The sequence below is a fragment of the Pleurodeles waltl genome, chromosome 7 (assembly GCF_031143425.1).
Source record: "Pleurodeles waltl isolate 20211129_DDA chromosome 7, aPleWal1.hap1.20221129, whole genome shotgun sequence".
Taxonomy (NCBI): Eukaryota; Metazoa; Chordata; class Amphibia; order Caudata; family Salamandridae; genus Pleurodeles; species Pleurodeles waltl.
Window position 1 is genome coordinate 1,216,602,842 of NC_090446.1, and position 20,060 is coordinate 1,216,622,901.

General features: G+C 46.6%; 1 protein-coding gene across 1 annotated transcript in view; it reads left to right on the top strand.

Moving 5' to 3' along the window:
- LOC138246112 (ketosamine-3-kinase-like) overlaps positions 1 to 20,060 on the top strand; it is a 379,374-nt gene that overhangs the window by 194,900 nt on the left and 164,414 nt on the right. The window contains exon 4 of the mRNA XM_069200357.1: positions 19,781 to 19,863. Coding sequence (XP_069056458.1) covers positions 19,781 to 19,863 — 83 coding nt within the window. The remainder of the gene's footprint in view (positions 1 to 19,780; positions 19,864 to 20,060) is intronic.

Here is a 20,060-nt window from a genome sequence, read left to right on the forward strand (position 1 = left end):
TTAGGGATGACTTATATGTAGAAAAAGGGGAGTTCTAGGCTTGGCAAGTACTTTTAAATGCCAAGTCGAAGTGGCAGTGAAACTGCACACACAGGCCTTGCAATGGCAGGCCTGAGACAAGGTTAAGGGGCTACTGAGGTGGGTGGCACAACCAGTGCTGCAGGCCCACTAGTAGCATTTAATCTACAGGCCCTAGGCACATGTAGTGCACTCTAATAGGGACTTACAGGTAGATTAAATAGTCAATCATGGATAAACCAATCAATAGTACAATTTACACAGAGAGCATATGCACTTTAGCACTGGTTAGCAGTGGTAAAGTGCTCAGAGGTCAAAAGCCAACAACAGCAGGTCAGAAAAAATAGGAGGAAGGAGGCAAAAAGTTTGGGGATGTCCCTGTCAAAAAGCCAGGTCCAACAGAGCCTATCAGAAGGAGTCTCTGACGTCACCTGGTGGCACTGGCCACTCAGAGCAGTCCAGTGTGCCAGCAGCACCTCTGTTTCCAAGATGGCAGAGGTCTGGAGCACACTGGAGGAGCTCTGGACACCTCCCAGGGGAGGTGCAGGTCAGGGGAGTGGTCACTCCCCTTTCCTTTGTCCAGTTTCGCGCCAGAGCAGGGCTAAGGGGTCCCCTGAACCGGTGTAGACTGGCTTATGCAGAATTGGGCACATCTGTGCCCAACAAAGCATTTCCAGAGGCTGGGGGAGGCTACTCCTCCCCTGCCTTCACACCATTTTCCAAAGGGAGAGGGTGTAACACCCTCTCTCAGAGGAAGTCCTTTGTTCTGCCATCCTGGGCCAGGCCTGGCTGGACCCCAGGAGGGCAGATGCCTGTCTGAGGGGTTGGCAGCAGCAGCAGCTGCAGTGAAACCCCAGGAAGGGCAGTTTGGCAGTACCAGGGTCTGTGCTACAGACCACTGGGATCATGGGATTGTGCCAACTATGCCAGGATGGCATAGAGGGGGCAATTCCATGATCATAGACATGTTACATGGCCATATTCGGAGTTACCATTGTGAAGCTACATATAGGTAGTGACCTATATGTAGTGCACGCGTGTAATGGTGTCCCCGCACTCACAAAGTTCAGGGAATTGGCCCTGAACAATGTGGGGGCACCTTGGCTAGTGCCAGGGTGCCCTCACACTAAGTAACTTTGCACCTAACCTTTACCAGGTAAAGGCTAGACATATAGGTGACTTATAAGTTACTTAAGTGCAGTGTAAAATGGCTGTGAAATAACGTGGACGTTATTTCACTCAGGCTGCAGTGGCAGGCCTGTGTAAGAATTGTCAGAGCTCCCTATGGGTGGCAAAAGAAATGCTGCAGCCCATAGGGGTCTCCTGGAACCCCAATACCCTGGGTACCTCAGTACCATATACTAGGGAATTATAAGGGTGTTCCAGTAAGCCAATGTAAATTGGTAAAAATGGTCACTAGCCTGTTAGTGACAATTTGGAAAGAAATGAGAGAGCATAACCACTGAGGTTCTGGATAGCAGAGCCTCAGTGAGACAGTTAGTCATAACACAGGTAACACAGTCAGGCACACTTATGAGCACTGGGGCCCTGGCTGGCAGGGTCCCAGTGACACATACAACTAAAACAACATATATACAGTGAAAAATGGGGGTAACATGCCAGGCAAGATGGTACTTTCCTACACAACCCCCCCCCAAACGAAGGACAATAAGACTAGCCATGACCTGATGAGTCTTCATTGTCTAAGTGGAAATATCTGGAGAGTCCATCTGCATTGGAGTGGCTACTCCCAGGTCTATGTTCCACTGTATAGTCCATTCCCTGTAGGGATATGGACCACCTCAACAATTTAGGATTTTCACCTTTCATTTGTTTTAGCCAAAGTAGAGGTTTGTGGTCTGTCTGAACAATGAAGTGAGTGCCAAACAGGTATGGCCTCAACTTCTTCAGTGCCCAGACCACAGCAAAGGACTCCCTCTCAATGGCAGACCAACGCTTTTCTCTAGGGGTCAACCTCCTACTAATAAAAGCAACAGGTTGATCCTGGCCCTCAGAATTAAGTTGTGATAGGACTGCCCCTACTCCTAATTCAGATGCATCAGTTTGGACATAGGATTTTTTAGAGTAACAAGGGCTTTTCAGGACCATCACTAATCTCCTGGCAGCTCCAGGTTTAGGATCCCTATGCTCAGTGTACAAGAGGTTGTCCTCCCAGTAAACTCTGTGAGAGTCACTGACATCCCCATTAGCCTGTTTGACAGCTTGCTGTCTGAGACCCTCTAATGTGGGACAGGTTTGCTGTGCCACACTCAGCTCCTCTCTGGCAGGCCCCCCTTCACCCAAAAGCTCAGCAGTGTCTGCTTCCAGCTCCTCTGGTGTAGGTTCTGCACAGGGAGGGAATTCTTCTTCCTCAGAAGTAGAATCCACTGTAGAGGGAGGGATAGTAGGAAGTTGTTTGCTTCTACTAGCCCTAGCTTTAGGGAGCACTTGGTCCATTGTTCCAGGATCCAAGCTTCCCTGTCCTTTTTGCTTTTTGGCCTGAGCCCTTGTCAAAGCAAAAATATGCCCTGGGATGCCCAGCATTGCTGCATGGGCCTCCAACTCCACATCTGACCAAGCTGATGTCTCCAAATCATTCCCTAATAGACAGTCTACTGGTAAATCTGAAGCTACCACAACTTTCTTTGGACCAGTAACCCCCCCCCCAGTTGAGATTTACAACAGCCATGGGGTGGCTAAGTGTGTTGTTGTGAGCATCGGTTACTTGGTACTGGTGACCAAGTAGGTGTTGTTCAGGGTGGACCAGTTTCTCTATGACCATAGTCACACTGGCACCAGTGTCCCTGTAGGCCTGAACCTCAACACCATTTATTAGGGGTAGCTGCTTGTACTTATCCATATTAAGGGGACAAGCAACTAAGGTGGCTAAATCAATAGCCCCCTCAGAGACTAACACAGCCTCTGTGGCCTCCCTAACAAGGCCAACCCCAACTAAGTTACCAATAGTGAGCCCAGCTACTCCCTTGGATTGGCTATTAGTAGGTTTGCTCCCACCACCACTGCTATTAGTAGGGACACTAGGTGTAGCAGTAGGGGTTGTAGTGGTAGGAGGCTTGGTGCCTTTCTTTGGACAACTGGGATCTGTTGTCCAATGGCCTTTTATTTTACATAAATAGCACCATGGTTTCTTGGATCACCATGGTTTTTGGACGCTGCTGTGGCCCAGGAGGGACCAGGAGGTCGCAAATTGGACCAGGAGAGAGAGGGGATGTCGAGCAAGACAAGGAGCCCTCTCAGCAGCAGGTAGCACCCGGAGAAGTGCCAGAAACAGGCACTACGAGGATGCATGAAACAGTGCTCACCCGAAGTCGCACAAAGGAGTCCCACGTCGCCGGAGACCAACTTAGAAAGTCGTGCAATGCAGGTTAGAGTGCCGTGGACCCAGGCTTGGCTGTGCACAAAGGATTTCTGCCGGAAGTGCACAGGGGCCGGAGTAGCTGCAAAAGTCGCGGTTCCCAGCAATGCAGCCCAGCGAGGTGAGGCAAGGACTTACCTCCACCAAACTTGGACTGAAGAGTCACTGGACTGTGGGGGTCACTTGGACAGAGTCGCTGGATTCGAGGGACCTCGCTCGTTGTGCTGAGAGGAGACCCAAGGGACCGGTAATGCAGCTTTTTGGTGCCTGCGGTTGCAGGGGGAAGATTCCGTCGACCCACGGGAGATTTCTTCGGAGCTTCTGGTGCAGAGAGGAGGCAGACTACCCCCACAGCATGCACAAGCAGGAAAACAGTCGAGAAGGCGGCAGGATCAGCGTTACAGAGTTGCAGTAGTCGTCTTTGCTACAATGTTGCAGGTTTGCAGGCTTCCAGCGCGGTCAGCAGTCGATTCCTTGGCAGAAGGTGAAGAGAGAGATGCAGAGGAACTCGGATGAGCTCTTGCATTCGTTATCTAAAGTTTCCCCAGAGACAGAGACCCTAAATAGCCAGAAAAGAGGGTTTGGCTACCTAGGAGAGAGGATAGGCTACTAACACCTGAAGGAGCCTATCAGAAGGAGTCTCTGACGTCACCTGGTGGCACTGGCCACTCAGAGCAGTCCAGTGTGCCAGCAGCACCTCTGTTTCCAAGATGGCAGAGGTCTGGAGCACACTGGAGGAGCTCTGGACACCTCCCAGGGGAGGTGCAGGTCAGGGGAGTGGTCACTCCCCTTTCCTTTGTCCAGTTTTGCGCCAGAGCAGGGCTAAGGGGTCCCCTCAAACGGTGTAGACTGGCTTATGCAGAATGGGGCACATCTGTGCCCAACAAAGCATTTCCAGAGGCTGGGGGAGGCTACTCCTCCCCTGCCTTCACACCATTTTCCAAAGGGAGAGGGTGTAACACCCTCTCTCAGAGGAAGTCCTTTGTTCTGCCATCCTGGGCCAGGCCTGGCTGGACCCCAGGAGGGCAGATGCCTGTCTGAGGAGTTGGCAGCAGCAGCAGCTGCAGTGAAACCCCAGGAAGGGCAGTTTGGCAGTACCAGGGTCTGTGCTACAGACCACTGGGATCATGGGATTGTGCCAACTATGCCAGGATGGCATAGAGGGGGCAATTCCATGATCATAGACATGTTACATGGCCATATTCGGAGTTACCATTGTGAAGCTACATATAGGTAGTGACCTATATGTAGTGCACGCATGTAATGGTGTCCCCGCACTCACAAAGTTCAGGGAATTGGCCCTGAACAATGTGGGGGCACCTTGGCTAGTGCCAGGGTGCCCTCACACTAAGTAACTTTGCACCTAACCTTTACCAGGTAAAGGTTAGACATATAGGTGACTTATAAGTTACTTAAGTGCAGTGTAAAATGGCTGTGAAATAACGTGGACGTTATTTCACTCAGGCTGCAGTGGCAGGCCTGTGTAAGAATTGTTAGAGCTCCCTATGGGTGGCAAAAGATATGCTTCAGCCCATAGGGGTCTCCTGGAACCCCAATACCCTGGGTACCTCAGTACCATATACTAGGGAATTATAAGGGTGTTCCAGTAATCCAATGTAAATTGGTAAAAATGGTCACTAGCCTGTTAGTGACAATTTGGAAAGAAATGAGAGAGCATAACCACTGAGATTCTGATTAGCAGAGCCTCAGTGAGACAGTTAGTCACTACACAGGTAACACATTCAGGCACACTTATGAGCACTGGGGCCCTGGGTTACCAGGGTCCCAGTGACACATACAACTAAAACAACATATATACAGTGAAAAATGGGGGTAACATGCCAGGCAAGATGGTACTTTCCTACAGCGACTCTCAACTCGCTGAGTTGTTCTCCGACGGCTTGGGACCTTCCTTTGTAGTGCTGCCCCAACTGCATTTTGCACCTCCTTTGTCCCCGTGTCCTGGGACTCCCGTGGGTGCTATCTGGCATTCAGAGGGCTCTCTAAAGTGCTGAGAGCCCTCTCTTCAACCTCACACAGAGTTGATGCCCCATGTCCCTCCTGGGTCCAGATAGCGTCAACTTGATGCAAAATGCGACTTAGACGAAACCAACGCTTGTTGGAGGAATCCAGCGTCAAAGCTCATCTGCATCCAACTTCTCTTCGTGGGACATCCAGTGCATCACGCAGGAACCCGCTGACATCTTCCTTGGGTGCATTTCTGCAGTCTTCGTCCAACTGGGGACTCTTCTTTTGCACCCTCTTCTGGGTTGGCAGGGGCTCCTGTCCTTCCTGGAACTTCTTTCGACTTCTGGACTTGGTCTCCTTCCTTTGCAGGTCTTCAGGTCCAGGAATCCACTATTTGTTGTTTGCAGTCTTGCTTGGTTCTTGCAATAACTCTAATCACGACTTGTAGTGTGTCCTAAGGAAACTTGCAGTACTTTACTCCTGCTTTTCTGGGCTCTGGGGTGGGGTATTTACCTTACCTTACCTTTACTGTATTCTTACTCTCCCAGCGATTCTCTACACACTACACTTGTCTAGGAGGGAATTCCTGATTTGCATTCCACTTTCTTAGCATATCGTTTGTGCTGCCCCAGGCCTATTTTCTCCCATTGCATTCTATAGCATTTCCTATCGTTTGCACTATCCTATGTCTAATTACTTACCTTATTTTGGTGTCTAGTGTATATATTGTGTATAATACTTACCTCCAGAAGGAGTATTGCCTCGAAGATATTTTTGGCCTTGTGCCACCCAAATAAACTACCTTTACTTTTTGGTTACACTGAGTATTGTCTTTACTTGTGTATAAGTACTGTGTAACTATAAGTGGTATTGCAGGAGCTGTGCATGTCTCCTAGTTCAGCCTAAGCTGCTCTGCTATAGCTACCTCTAGCAGCCTAAGCTGCTATAACAGTACTACATTTCACTAATAAGGGATAACTGGACCTGGTGTAAGGTGTAAGTACCCAAAGTCCCCAGTACAAACCAGCCCAGCCTCCTACAGTTCCCTACAATCCGGTGGTGCTGCTGTCCAAATCCAGCAATCTCAGTGTTATAATGAGAGCCAACACAACACATGTGTGAGCCTGAAGAGGCAAGTGATTACGCGCGCATCACACAAGGAGAGACAGTAATAATTAAGGACTAAAGGCCTGGATGGAAGTTCCGGACACCATTCGAATCAGGAACCTAGACTGTAGTTATTTTGGATGGCACAACGATAACATCCTGCAAAGTTCAAGAAACGACTGCCAGGAACATCTTGTGGTTTAAAAATGTGGTGGCACCCAATCCTCCAGGACCGGAAGAAGAGGAACACAACACAACAATTGACGGTTCCCCGCTAAATGAAGGAAGTCATGATATGCCTTCAGGTAGGAGAACCTCGGAATAAAGCTGTGATGAGGAACACAGTGACCAAGATAGTCGCAAGGAGTCAGATACAGAAGGAAGGCCTGACCGCTCACGTCATCTGCAGTATGATTTGAGGCCGAACCCACAGCCAAGCCAGCGACTAAGAGACTATAGGGGTCATTCTGACCCTGGCGGCCGGTGACCGCCAGGGTCACCGACCACGGGAGCACCGCCAACAGGCTGGCGGTGCTCCCAAGGGCATTCTGACCGCGGCGGTTCAGCCGCGGTCAGAAAGGGTAAACCGGCGGTCTCCCGCCGGTTTACCGCTGCCCCATTGAATCCTCCATGGGGATTCAGACACCCCCTACCGCCATCCTGTTCATGGCGGGAAACCCGCCATGAACAGGATGGCGGTAGGGGGTGCCGCGGGGCCCCCGTAAGAGGGCCCCACAAAGTATTTCAGTGTCTGCTTTGCAGACACTGAAATACGCGACGGGTGCAACTGAACCCGTTGCACCCCTGCAACTACGCCGGCTCAATTCTGAGCCGGCGTCCACGTTGCAGGGGCATTTCCGCTGGGCCGGCGGGCGCTCTTTTGGAGAGCGCCCGCCGGCCCAGCAGAAATGTTTGAATGGCCGCCGCGGTCTTTTGACCGCGGTGCGGTCATTTGTCGGCGGTACCTTGGCGGACGGCCTCCGCCGTCCGCCAAGGTCTGAATGACCCCCTATGTGAGTCAAATGCAAGTGCAAAGTTCAATGCTACAGTTTAATGAACCACCCAGGCTTTGCGGGGTGACTCAGTGACCTGGATATGGTGTAGCACTCATCCTCTGACCAGGCGTGGTCAGAGCTGATAAACAAAAGGGTCATAGACTGCACAAGGCCTTATGCCCATACCTGCATACGTTTGTGTCCCAGTTATTATAGCAGCACCTACCACGTGTCAGAGCAGCATACTCCACTCACTAGTGCAGGAAGCCTCCTAACGGGCCCCATCACAAGAGTAACACTTTTTAGATCAATTCCATGCAGCACGTGTCAGAGCAGCATACTCCACTCACTAGTGCAGGAAGCCTCCTAACGGGCCCCATCACAAGAGTAACACTTTTTAGATCAATTCCATGCAACACTGCTGGGATTGAAGGATGTTCTGCAATCAGCTCAGCAAATAAAGTGATTGTTTGTCTCTGTGCCATTCATCCTGACACTGACAGTGTTACAAGGCTGGGCTGCATGCCAATAACCAATTTAATGCTGAGTTTTGGAGGTTCTTAGTTTATAATGGGCTGCAGTCATTTTAACCACAAACAGGATCTGGCCTCCAATAACCTCGCACCCTGTTTATCCGCTGCTTCCTGCAGTCTGCTTAGAGATACTAGAGAGAATTCAAGAAGCGGATTATAACTGTGCATCCGTGAAGGTTTCCAGGGAGTACATCAGCCAAGGTCTTACCGAGTACACATGACTCATCTTGTTTGAAAGCTGATCCAAGCCATCTCGGAATGACCAAGAAGCATGTCCAGCTGGGCTGCATCTCAATCCGTGCAGCAGCCCCCCACCACATACACCTTCTCAGCCCGGTACACTCTGGGGTCCGCATCTGTGGCTGGTAGCAGAGGGCCAAAGCACCGTTAACACACCCAGGCTCTGTTGGTCATGGTCGGCCTATGTCAGGGATTACAGTTGTTCACTAGCTGGTGAATTTTCGTGAAGAAAGCTCCTATGAGGCACACCAGACCTCATCCACCTACTGCATCTATGTGTGTTCAGCAATGCCGCTGACCTGACTGTGCTAAGGGTGTGAGTTGCTCCCATTAGCCGACAGTCTACCGAGCCGGACTGATATGAGAGCTGCCTGCTCGTTTTCCCTTGGGCCCACGAACACCCACATTTCACTTGTTTGTGCCTTCAAGGATGGAGTGACTGGTTAATTGTTATCATACCTGCATCTTAGGCTAGTAAGAGAATGCTAGAGAATATTAAAATCAGTATTAAACCCTACATGCGATAACCAAATTGCTTCATAGAGAACTGCTGTAATATTAATGCACATTTGCTGCGAAATTAACCTCTTGAGAGCAATACAATCCTAGTGCAGGTTTATGTCGTTCTCTTGTGTGAGATCTGCTTTTAATAAGGCCGGTTACTCCTGCTGCAGACTGCTTGCTGTGTGTAATCTGCTTTTAGCATAGGCTACTCTGGGAGAGAACCGTTCATAATGGTTTATAACGTCATGTCCATGCGAAACGCGTGGTCCATTTACTGATCTATAAATACGCTGGCCTCAGTCATCCACTTCTCGTACAATGTGCTTTGAGAGTTGTAGTCTTAAGTCACTTTAAGAACAGGGTTACCTTGTTTTCCTATGACACATTTATGACGTTTTCAGTACTTGGATTTTCTTCTAGGAAGAGCAGTCCTTTTATATAAGGCAATGAAATATGTGCTCCTGTCACAGAGCAGCCAAGCGCAGTGTTTTTGTGTGGCATTCAGTCAGTCATTATCTGACAGGATAATTTTGCATTCAAACCATTTAAGACAATTACAAGGCCATTACTTTGCACAGAAGCGGGTCATTTTTAAAACTGATGTCACTATACAGGCATAGCTGCTTTGCTTTACTCAGAGTAAAGTATCACAGATTCGCACAAGTCACAAAAATATCACACAAACGCATTAAAATCATTGGAATGCCACACATAATAAAAGTGAAAACCTGGCTGCTATGAAAGTAATTCAATGTGCAGAAAAGAAATTATCTACAGCTAAATACTCTAAATTGTTTCGCAGTAGAATTGCTTGTCTTTCAGTAAGAGTAATTGAGTGGAGAGCAAGCAGCGCAAACGAGAGAGAGCAAGAAAAGGCATGCACTCATCAAATGCTTAATGAAAAATAAAAAAGTAGTTCCCTAAATATGAGCAGTGAAAGGATACAAGTCAGCCTTTGAAAAAGAGGCTATGATCAAGGACGACAAGCCATCCTATAAGAAGCAGAAAATTGTCACTCACAATTAATCCAACCAATGGTAGGCAGAGGGTGGGCTTTAAGTACTGTGTACGTTTTTAGTATGGTCCACAAGAGGTTTTTTTCCTACAGGCAGCTAAAAGCTGTCTTATGGGTGATCCCTAAACATGAACATGTCATTTTTCCTTATTTTGAAGCACTCCCATAACTGTTGGATATGTGCGTGCCATATTAGGTATTAGGGGAAAGTCGAAGCAGATTTCAGCTATTTTTCTTTTCTGTGTAATATGAGGTATTCCATGTTTAAAACTAAAATCTTTCACTAGTCTTAAACCAACCAGGTATGCGGTTATACCAGAAAGCTTTTGTATGGAGGTTGTGTATTGGGCCTGGTTGTGAGCCATATTTCACTGGTTCCTACTGAATTCACCTCTGACCTCAGCAACTTTCAGGCTCAGTGTAAGGTCATGAGCAGTACATTTGAAATAAGAATGATGGTAACTCAGTGTGTAGTCATGAGCAGTACATATGGAATGTCAGTTATGGTGACTATGGTTTGGTGGAAGCTGAGGACCAGGGGCCAGATGTATCAAAGAGTTTTACCCATTCTGTGTCTATGGGAAAATGTGTTCATACATATGGCCCGAGATTCATAAAGCTTTGTTATAATTTGTGTGTGAGCAAATTCTAATGAAAATTAATTTTGCATGTGAGCTGCAAATTTGTGCATGTGATGAGTCCAAATGAGAGGCCAGTCAGAGCTTTTCAAATCTACCATCTAAAGAGTAATGTCCAGACTCTTGTGCTTCCAGTGCTTTCTTCCCTGCCTGAGCCCAGATCTGACACAAGGTCGGTGCTTGCGAATCTGCTGTCGACATAGGTCATATCAGAGTTGTGGGTCTTGTCCTTCATGCGGAGAAAGGGGCAGATGCATCACACCACCACCTGGAATTTCTTAGAAATAAAAATATAAGGAGAATCACTGTAGGAGGAGAAACAGAATCAAGATGAAAACAATCTATTTATTTCAAATGAAAAATCCTCTGGAGCAAATAGTAATCAGACATCAGAGAAGCGATGTCAGGTGTCCACAACAAGCAGATTCCTCTAAGACAAACATAACTTTGCACATTCTGATGGAAGCAATGATCTAAAAGGCATTCAAGAGAAGCTTCAACTCACTGGAAGCCGAGTTTGGCCTGCTTAAATCACTTGGAAAGTGGAATGATTTCACAGATTGGCAAAGGTTTTGAACCATTCTGTCATGGTCTACATAAGCAAAATGAACAGCAATAATTACTTTTTATGAAATTTCTGGAAGTTAAAAAGAACCTGGATTCAGTACTTCTACTAACATGGGCAAAGATCCAGTGGAACAGGAACCCAGGGAAAATGCCCCTCCCATACCAAGTACAAATAGACCAGAAATAAAGGTGGAAGAGGAAGAAGCATATCATGCAAGTGAGGGTTGGGGAGTCAAATATCTAGGCTGGCAGTGGCGACAAACTTATCTGGAAAGCCACTTTGCAGCAGAGGTGTAGGAGAGAACCAACAATCAAGCTGGTAGCAGCAAAAAAGCAATCTAAAAAGCTAATGCAGTGCCAAGTAAAGACAAATCCAAAAAACACACAGCAGAGGTTTAGATTCTGGTGCCTGTCTGTGCAGCGGGACTGCAGCTGCTGGATATCGGAGGAAAAATGGTTGTGATACCACCATGGATTGGACAAAAGTAGGACCTGGTAAAGTGCCATGGTATGACCCTGCCAGCCTTATACCCGAAAGGACAAATGCATCCCCTCTCTGTATTGTACATCACACCAAAGCTCGAGCATTCATTTAATTTCTGTGCATTTAAGTGAATCGTGTCCTAAGATCCTGCACTACACTCAAAAGTTTAAGTGACCAAGGCAAATATTCCTACTCTGTGGGAGATGATTGCAATCCTACAGTCTGCAAAAGTGTAATTCTCCTCACCTCTCAGTTAACTGCATCAAGTAATTATTACATTTAAGAAACAATTAAAAATTCTTGCAAGATTTCAAGGATGAGATAATAAAAGCTATCCACACTGGCTGTGGTCAGGCATTGATAGATTTGCGCACATTGTGAGAAAGTAGATTATTAGTTATGGTAGATGATTGTCCACCATAAGAAATAATGGTACTGTCCTTGACAGGTCCAGCAAAGATTCTAGTAATTTAAACCTGAACTCAAGAGTTCTCCGCGGGGTAAGGCTGCAGTCTAGATCTGAAGACAGGCTCTTCAACGTCTGGTTGACGAAGGACGAGAGGGGCTTCCAGTTCCTTAACTGCTCTTTGGCTCTGAGGGAGGTGTCCTGCTGGGAGTTTGTATCGGTATGCTGTGGGTCGAATGTGTTGTAGATCTTGGCAATCTTATGTTTGAATAAATGAGAGGTAGTTGCAGAGTTCTTGAGAGTGTGTGATGTTGTTGGCCGCTGTGGGGTTGGAGAACTCTTTGACGATGGTGAAGAGTTCTTTGGTGTTGCTGGGGCTGGCTTCAAGACTGAAAGTAAGGGCCTTTTTCTTTGGGTCTCGTAGTTGTTGGTGGTAGAGTTTCAGGGTGGCTTTGTACGTGGATCTTGCAATGTTGTTTTTGTCAAGTCTCCATTTTCTCTCAACTTATTTGCAGTGGTACTTGGACTCACTGAGGTCGTTCATGTACCAGCTGGGTCGTTTGTTGTTTTTGGAGGTCTTGTTTCTGGTGGGAACTGTACGGTTGTTGCAGTCGGTAAGCCATTTATTGAAGAGCTTGGTGTCGATATCGAGATTCCCGGTGTGGTTGGGTGGGCATTCCTGTAGTGTCTTACTCCAGTTTTCTTCAGATATTTTGCCCCATTATCTTGATGGTGCTTTGGGTTTTTCAGGTGGGGTGACTTGTTGGGCGGGTATCTTGAACTGTATGATGTAGTGGTCACCCCTAATGAGCGAGGTTGTACAGCTAGTGGTGATACTGTTGTTGGAGGAGAAAATAGGGTGGAGGGTGTGGCCTCCTTTGTGGGTTGGTCATTGGATGTACTGGGTGAGGCCACGGTTGCTGAGGGTGTCAAGGAAGGCCATGTAGTTGAGGTCTGTGGTGTCTTATTCGTGGAAATTGAGGTCCCAGAGGACAATGTAGTTGGTTGATCTAATAGAGAGGGGAGAGATGAAGTGTTGTATGTGGTTGCAGAGTTCTGTTTGGGTGTGTGGGGGATGGTAGACAAGGGTTCCCTTCAGAGTGGCGTTGCATGTATTTTGAAGAGGAGGTGTTACATGAGGTTGGCGTTCAAGTCTGTGGAGGTGGTGCAGTCATTTGTGTTATTGTAGATGATTGTGAGCCCTCTGGCAGGTTTGTGGGGTCAGTTCTGGTGTATGATTTGGCAGGCGGGCAGGATGGCTGCAGCAATGACCAGGTTGGAGGCTGGGTTGAGCCATGTTTCAGTCAGGAAGAGAAGATCGGGTGTCTTGCTGTTGAGGAGGTCCCAGATTTAGGTGGAGTGTTTCCAGAGGGATCAAACATTGAAGAGCATGACAGACAATCAGCGTGTGGTGGTGGCTTGCGTCTGTTGTTTGAAGGTAGTCAGTTTGGCATCTGAGGTGTTGCAGGAGACATTGTAATGGGTGCAGGAGAAGGGTCCTACTGTGATGCTGGGGGATGTGCAGCAGCAGCGTGTTTGCTGGTGTGTGTTGAAGTTGCAGAAGATGGCGAAGCAGTCGTGGCGGCTTTCATTTGCTCCGGTGGTGGCTGCCGCTGTGGTGTTGCACTGGATGGTCATGGGGCCAGGCTTTCTGGTGCTGGGCATCCAAGCCCGGATGGGTGCAGAAGGGCTGGCCTTTGGCGTGGTAGCGTCGCATCCCCTGTGGCCTGTATTAGGTAGGTCCTGCGGTAGGTGGGGCTTCTTTTGGTGGGAAGAACAGTGAGTGGAAATATCTGGGGGGGGGAATCCGGGCAGTGGCGGTGTCACTTTGTCAAATGGCTGCAACTGGATCAGGCTGGAACAGGCAAGAACTGGAGGCCACAGGCAAGTGGCAGGCTAAGTGCCAAGCTGCCCAGCTCCCTAAGATGGCAGGGCCTTTCTTCCTTTGTTCAGAACTCCTGTGTCCACCATCGAAGTGTGACTAGGGAACCAAGCAATCCCTTCTTTGTCGTCATTCGAAACTGGTTCAGGGGATAGTCATCTCCCACTGGTCTTGGTACTTGGCTGGCTAACAGGACAAAAAAGGAGGCAGGCTCAGGTGTTAGTTGCATCTGCCTATAACAGGGTAGACCTCTTTGAAGATGATTACGTTCCTGAGCATTCCCAAATTGTCATTCTGGCAGAATAACAGAAGACTTCCCCTCACCCAAAGCCTTTGTCTCAGCTCTGGGAGAAAGTTTTTTTAAATATATTTGTATTCGTTTTTTACTTAGGAGTGATGTTTTGATCACATTTATTACACAGTACAGTAACAGTGGGTTATATGTCGGAACCATGGGTGCTTCAAGCACCCGTGGCTCAACAAGGAGGTCGGAACAATTACCTCGTTCTAACCACTAATGCCTTTACCACGAATGCGTTTACAATGATTTTACCGTTGTAAACGCATTCCTTGTAAAGGCATTAGCGATCAGCATGCACGGTTCCAGCATGCTTCCTCCCTAGCTCCCCACCCCCAAAAATTGCTGCGACACCCCCCATCCCCACAACTACCCCAACCCCCACCCCTAAAATTACCAGAACCCCAACCCCACCCCTAAAACCTAAACCACCCCAACCCACCCCTTAAACCTAAACCCTGCCCCCCTAAACCCTAATCACCCCCAGCCCCCACCCCAAAAACTAAAAATACCCCGAGTCCCCACCCCGCCCCTAAAACCTAAACACCCCAACCCCCCAACCCACCCCTTAAACCTAAACCCTGACCCCCATCCCCCTAAACCCAATTCACCCCCAGCCCCCTACCCCACCCCAAAAACTAAAAATACCCTGAGTCCCCACCCCTAAAACCTAAACCCTCCAACCCCCTAACCCACCCCCCTTAAACCTAAACTCTGACCCCTCTCCCCGTAAACCCTAATCACCCTTCCCCTCCCCCCCAAAAAAAACAGCCCCAGGCCCAGCCTAACTTACCTCCTCCTTCACCGCGTCGACTCCGACTCCCTTCTTCTGTACCTTACCCACGCATGTATGTGGTTCAGACATGCGTGGTTAAGGTACCATAACCAGGAAGTCGTGGAAAACAAAAGCATTGTTTCGCTTTCGTTTTTCACGACTTCGTGGTTTCGGAGTCGTTGTTCCAGGTCTTTCCCGTAACAGTGAGCTGTTCATATTTCATGATCCAAAAAGTTAACTGAGAGAACTTTCTTCTTGTTAGTAGGCAATACTCTCTTGTTGTAAACGGAAGGAAGAGAAATAAATTAAAAGTAACAGACATTGCTATGGGCATTCTCCCCACATAGTAGTAGCGTTTATTTTGACATCTGAAAGAGAAAAGAAAAACATGGGGAACTGGTTCTTATAAAAACAAAAATTCTTGTAGGTTCATTCAGTTCTGTAAATGATACATCTCTTATTGTTAATGTGTGCCAGGGGATTCAATGTCCTATGTAGGGCTAAGGAGAGGGGGGAGAACAGAAGAAAGCAGGGGCCAACTGCATCACAAAGATGTAACCAAAAAGGGGGGTAGGCTGCCTGGACAGATGTACAACCTTGTGCTAACAAAAGGGAAACGAAGTGTACACGAGCATCCTCTACAGTGTAGTACTAAGCTGGTTACTTGTTATTGGCATGACTCACATGGTCACCAATTCTGCTCGGTGTATGGCCAGCTAGGGTTATGCAGTCAGGGTGCAGAGTATCATCCTTCAGAATGCTGGACAGATTTAAATTGCAACTCGTAATATGAGAGGATTTACCCCCTCTCAGGGGATTTGCCCTTTCTTCTCACCGGATAGTTAGCACTTGGGCTTCTGCCCCAATTTTGGCAACTCGTTCTTCCATGCACTCAAAGAAGGAACCATAGCACTCTTCCACTGCGTCACAATTTGCCTTTTAGCCAAAAGCAAAGCTAGGTTTACGAATCTGGTCACCTCCCTAGTTTCTTTAAAATGTGACAGGACTCCCAGAAGGCGGTCTTGGGGTTATGAAGCTATCCAGTTCGACAATAGAGGCCATTAATTGAAGGACAGTGGACCAATAAGGCTCCAGGCTTGGGCATGCCCAAAACATATGTGAAAGGTCAGCATTGTGGGTGGTACATCGAGAACAAGCATCCAATGCAGTGGGGAATATCCTGTGGATAATGTGTGGCATTAAATAAGAGTGGTGCAATATGTAATAGTGAATTAGTGTATAGCGGGCATTTTGAAACACTACCTTAGAGTACTATTCACTTCCATTCCTTGTCATGGAGTTGACTACCTATATCTACCTCCCAAAAAGTCCTAAGTGCTGATAATAGTGTCTTTGTATGCACTATTAATTGGTTGTACTGATGGGTCAACAGTTGTCTGTACCCTCCAATCGTCAAGACAAATTAAATCGTGGCATGTGTGTCTGGGACATTCCAAATGCCCCCAAACAATTTCTGATAGCATTGAGAAGAGCATTATGTGGCAGGAATTGGCTGGAGGGCAGGGGGAAGTTTTGTGTTAAATTATGAAAAGGTGCAAAGTGCTTGTCTGTTATTAAGTCTCCTATGTGTGTTATCCCTGCTTGAGCCCAAGGGCCAGATGTAGGAAGCGTTTTGCATGGCGCAAACTGCGAAAATCGCAGTTTGCGCCATGCAAAACGCGCATCGCGATGCACATTCCCATTTTGCGAGTCGGTACCGACTCGCAAAATGGGAATGCGACTTGCAAATAGGAAGGGGTGTTCCCTTGTGAATGTCGCCATTAATGTTTTTTCAGAGCAGGCAGTGGGCCAATGGACCACTGCCTACTCTGAAAAACCGAAACCAAATGGTTTTGTTATTTTTTAGGGTCGAGCCTGCGTTGCATGCGCTTGCGCATGGGTTTCGCTAAGCGAGCGCTTTAGTAATTAAAAACGGCTCTGAGCCCTGTCCACGTCACATCAGTGTTTGTCAATGGCTTGTGGGCTTGCCTGTTAGAATCTGCTTGATTTCATTAGTGGAAGGCATGCCTTTTCTGGTGGATAGCCCTCCTCTAGCGCATCGACCAAGTACAGAAAACATGCCAGGCTCGCTGTTTTCTGACGGCTCATGGACTACTTTTTCTCTATTTTCACAGCGCGATCTCGCTTGGCAGAAGTCGAGCGCTTTACATAATATTGACCCTGTTTCACAGTTAATTGCACTTTTCCCGGTTAGTACATAAATGCACTTTTGCCAATAGGTTTCATTACCAGTGAAAAGTCGGGTTAGGAGTTTACAACGCTATCAGCTCTAACATGAGCAAACGTGAGACCCGTTGCATTGCAAATGCTTGTTTGTATTGCAACTCGTTTTCCTTTAAGGAAAACGGGCTGCAATACAACAACAAAAAACTGCTTTATTTAAAAAGCAGTCACAGACATGGAGGTCTGCTGTCTCCAGCAGGCCACCATCCCTGTGAGTGCAGGGAATCTCAATGGGGTCGCAAAATGCGACCCACCTCATTAATATTAATGAGGTGGGTCTTTGCGACCCCATTGAGATTCGCAGACGGTGTCTGAGACACCGTTCTGCATCCGATTTTGCGAATCGGAAATTGCGAGTCGCACCGACTCGCAATTTCCGATTCGCAAAATCTTGTTTTACTACATCTGGCCCTAAATTCGCACATCGACCCTCTGTCAGCTCGAATTCTAGTAAAGTCTATAACAGAAGTTAGGGCGCATATGACGTTTTGATCCCTGTGCATATCAAGACCTTCCTCCGGCATTATGTTCCTACAGTTACCAGGCATGGTAGTGTGTCAAGCTATAAGCTGAGGTTTGATGTATTTTTTATGTCCCATCTAAATGAGTCCCCCAGATATAGTAGCGCACTGTTGTTGACATCTGTCAGCCACTTCCCAACCACTGCAGCTGCGCTGCCACATAGTATGGTTCATAATCAGGTGCCCCTAGTCCACCTCCTGTCAGAGGCAATTGTAATTTCTTGAAGGAACATCTAGCACTGTGAACAAGTTCCTACCTCATCAGCTTAAGGATGACAGTTGAAAGCTCATGCAGATAGGCTTCTAGAGACGTTGTGAAGGCAAAAGGTGACTTTTTAAAAATCCCTTAGTAGAAAAATATAAAATATTTAGTACAAATCTGACTTTAGGATTGAAATGGATTTATATATAAATAATTTAAAAAGACCACAAGTGAACTTGTTAGCTGGTTCTTAGGCGGAGATAACATTATTTAATTTTAACTGCCAGTGCTTTCTGATGGAACAGCTCACCCTGCTAAATTAAAGTAGCTTTGGGGACCTTGTCACTGCGAGGACATGTTTTACATTAACCTTTACATCTCCTACTTTTAAATATCATGCACCCTGTGTTTATTGACATTCAAACTTAATTAGGGAGGATTTAATAGTTAAAAGGAGAGTTTTGGCATGTCAAAAGGGGATATTTTGACAGCTTGAATATGAAGTTTAAATCTGCACAGCCAGATTACTGGAGGCACGCCTGCAGTCATGTTTTGCATCGGCACAATGTGTGCTGCAGTCCACTAGTGGCATTTAAGTTACAGGCCCTGGGTACGCTTTCTACTATATACTAGGGACTTATAAGTACATTACATTTGCCAATTACGAGTGCAGCCAATGCTAGCATGTTTAAGTGGGCAGAGCACCTGCTCTGGGGCTTAGTTACCAGAGTCCCAGTGCACAGAATCAAAAAACCAGCAGCAGCAGTCCATCATGTGAAAAAGGAGGCATTTTGTTATTCACATTTAGTCGGAAACCTTGCTAGATGAATGCAACGTTATGAAACTTAAAAGGGATTACAATACCACAAGATCCATCACAAAAGGTAGACTTGTGGAGGTAAAGATGGTATACAACAGTATCTCTGATATACAATACACTGATGAACAATACTCTACAACAGCTACAACTTCTAAAGTCACACTGGGACACTGACATAAACAATCTAGAGTTAGTATAATAGGAAGAGACTATGATACACCCAAGAGAGGTTTCAGTGAGGTCAAGATGTCGACAGGTTTATTTTAAAGTTTTACACAGGGTACACAGCAAGAGGGGTCAACTCCAAAGATTTGGGCAAATCGGAAGTAATATGTTGACAAGAAGGTATGCTCATTCATACACAATGCCTTTTTACCACAATTACATTAAAATTACAATTAATGTTGTTAAGATTATTATTACTAGTAGAAGCACATGTCCTACTGTCGTCGATATAGGGCAATCAGATGTGACCAAATATAAAGATCTATTTGTTAATTTAGGAGTAATTTAGGCAAAAGAGATATAGAGCTCAACAAGGGGAAGTCATGTGTTGCTGACAATATATATCTATGCAAAGGATTAATGATTTTTTGGCATATTCTTCATGACCAGAAATAGCCATCATGAATGTATATCACAACCATTCCATGTAGTCATTTGCATTAATGCTTTACTTTTTATTTTTCAGTTGGGAAAAAAGAAATGGAAAATCAATAACATATGGTATAAAATGTAGAACAAATGCAGTGAAAACATGAAACCGTCTTTACCCACCAACCTATCAATTAGATTTACGTGGAACATTTTAGGACCTGTGAATAATATGTAAAGACTTTGCAAGACAACATGGTCGGATGGAAACACACAGTCTGTTACACCTGTCATGTGTGGAAATGTCTTGTCAGTCATTGTGTTGTTATTTATACCCCACATAACTTTAATCATCATGTGATGCATTAGAGCCATAAAGCTTGAGAAATTAATTGCTGGGCTAGGACCTGACAAAAAGTATTTCCCTAAAAATCAGCCATGATAAACGTTAAAATAAAAACTAATTCACATTTGTGATGGCCACGGCAGGTCATAGTATTTTAGACTTGGACAATTTAAAACAAATTATTTATTCACAAATGTATAGATTATTTTGTCACTCGCTGTCTATGATTTTATTTTATGTTTGACAGGCCTGGGTGCAGGGCAGTCGAAGCTCCAGTGTGTGGAAAAGTATGGGTTCCACACAGTCACCTGCTGCGGATTCATTCCCCAGGTAGGTTAATTAACAAGACATTTCATCACAAACTGACCTGGATTTTCCTATCATATATGACGATCAGCAATCTAAAATGTGTTTTTCAGGTTAGACTTGGGTTCAACAAATTAACCAGGCTTGGATTGGACCTGTCAGGCACCGGTCGTTTTACTCGGTAGGCCCAGAATGTGTTGGCTGGTTTTACTGCTGGTGGG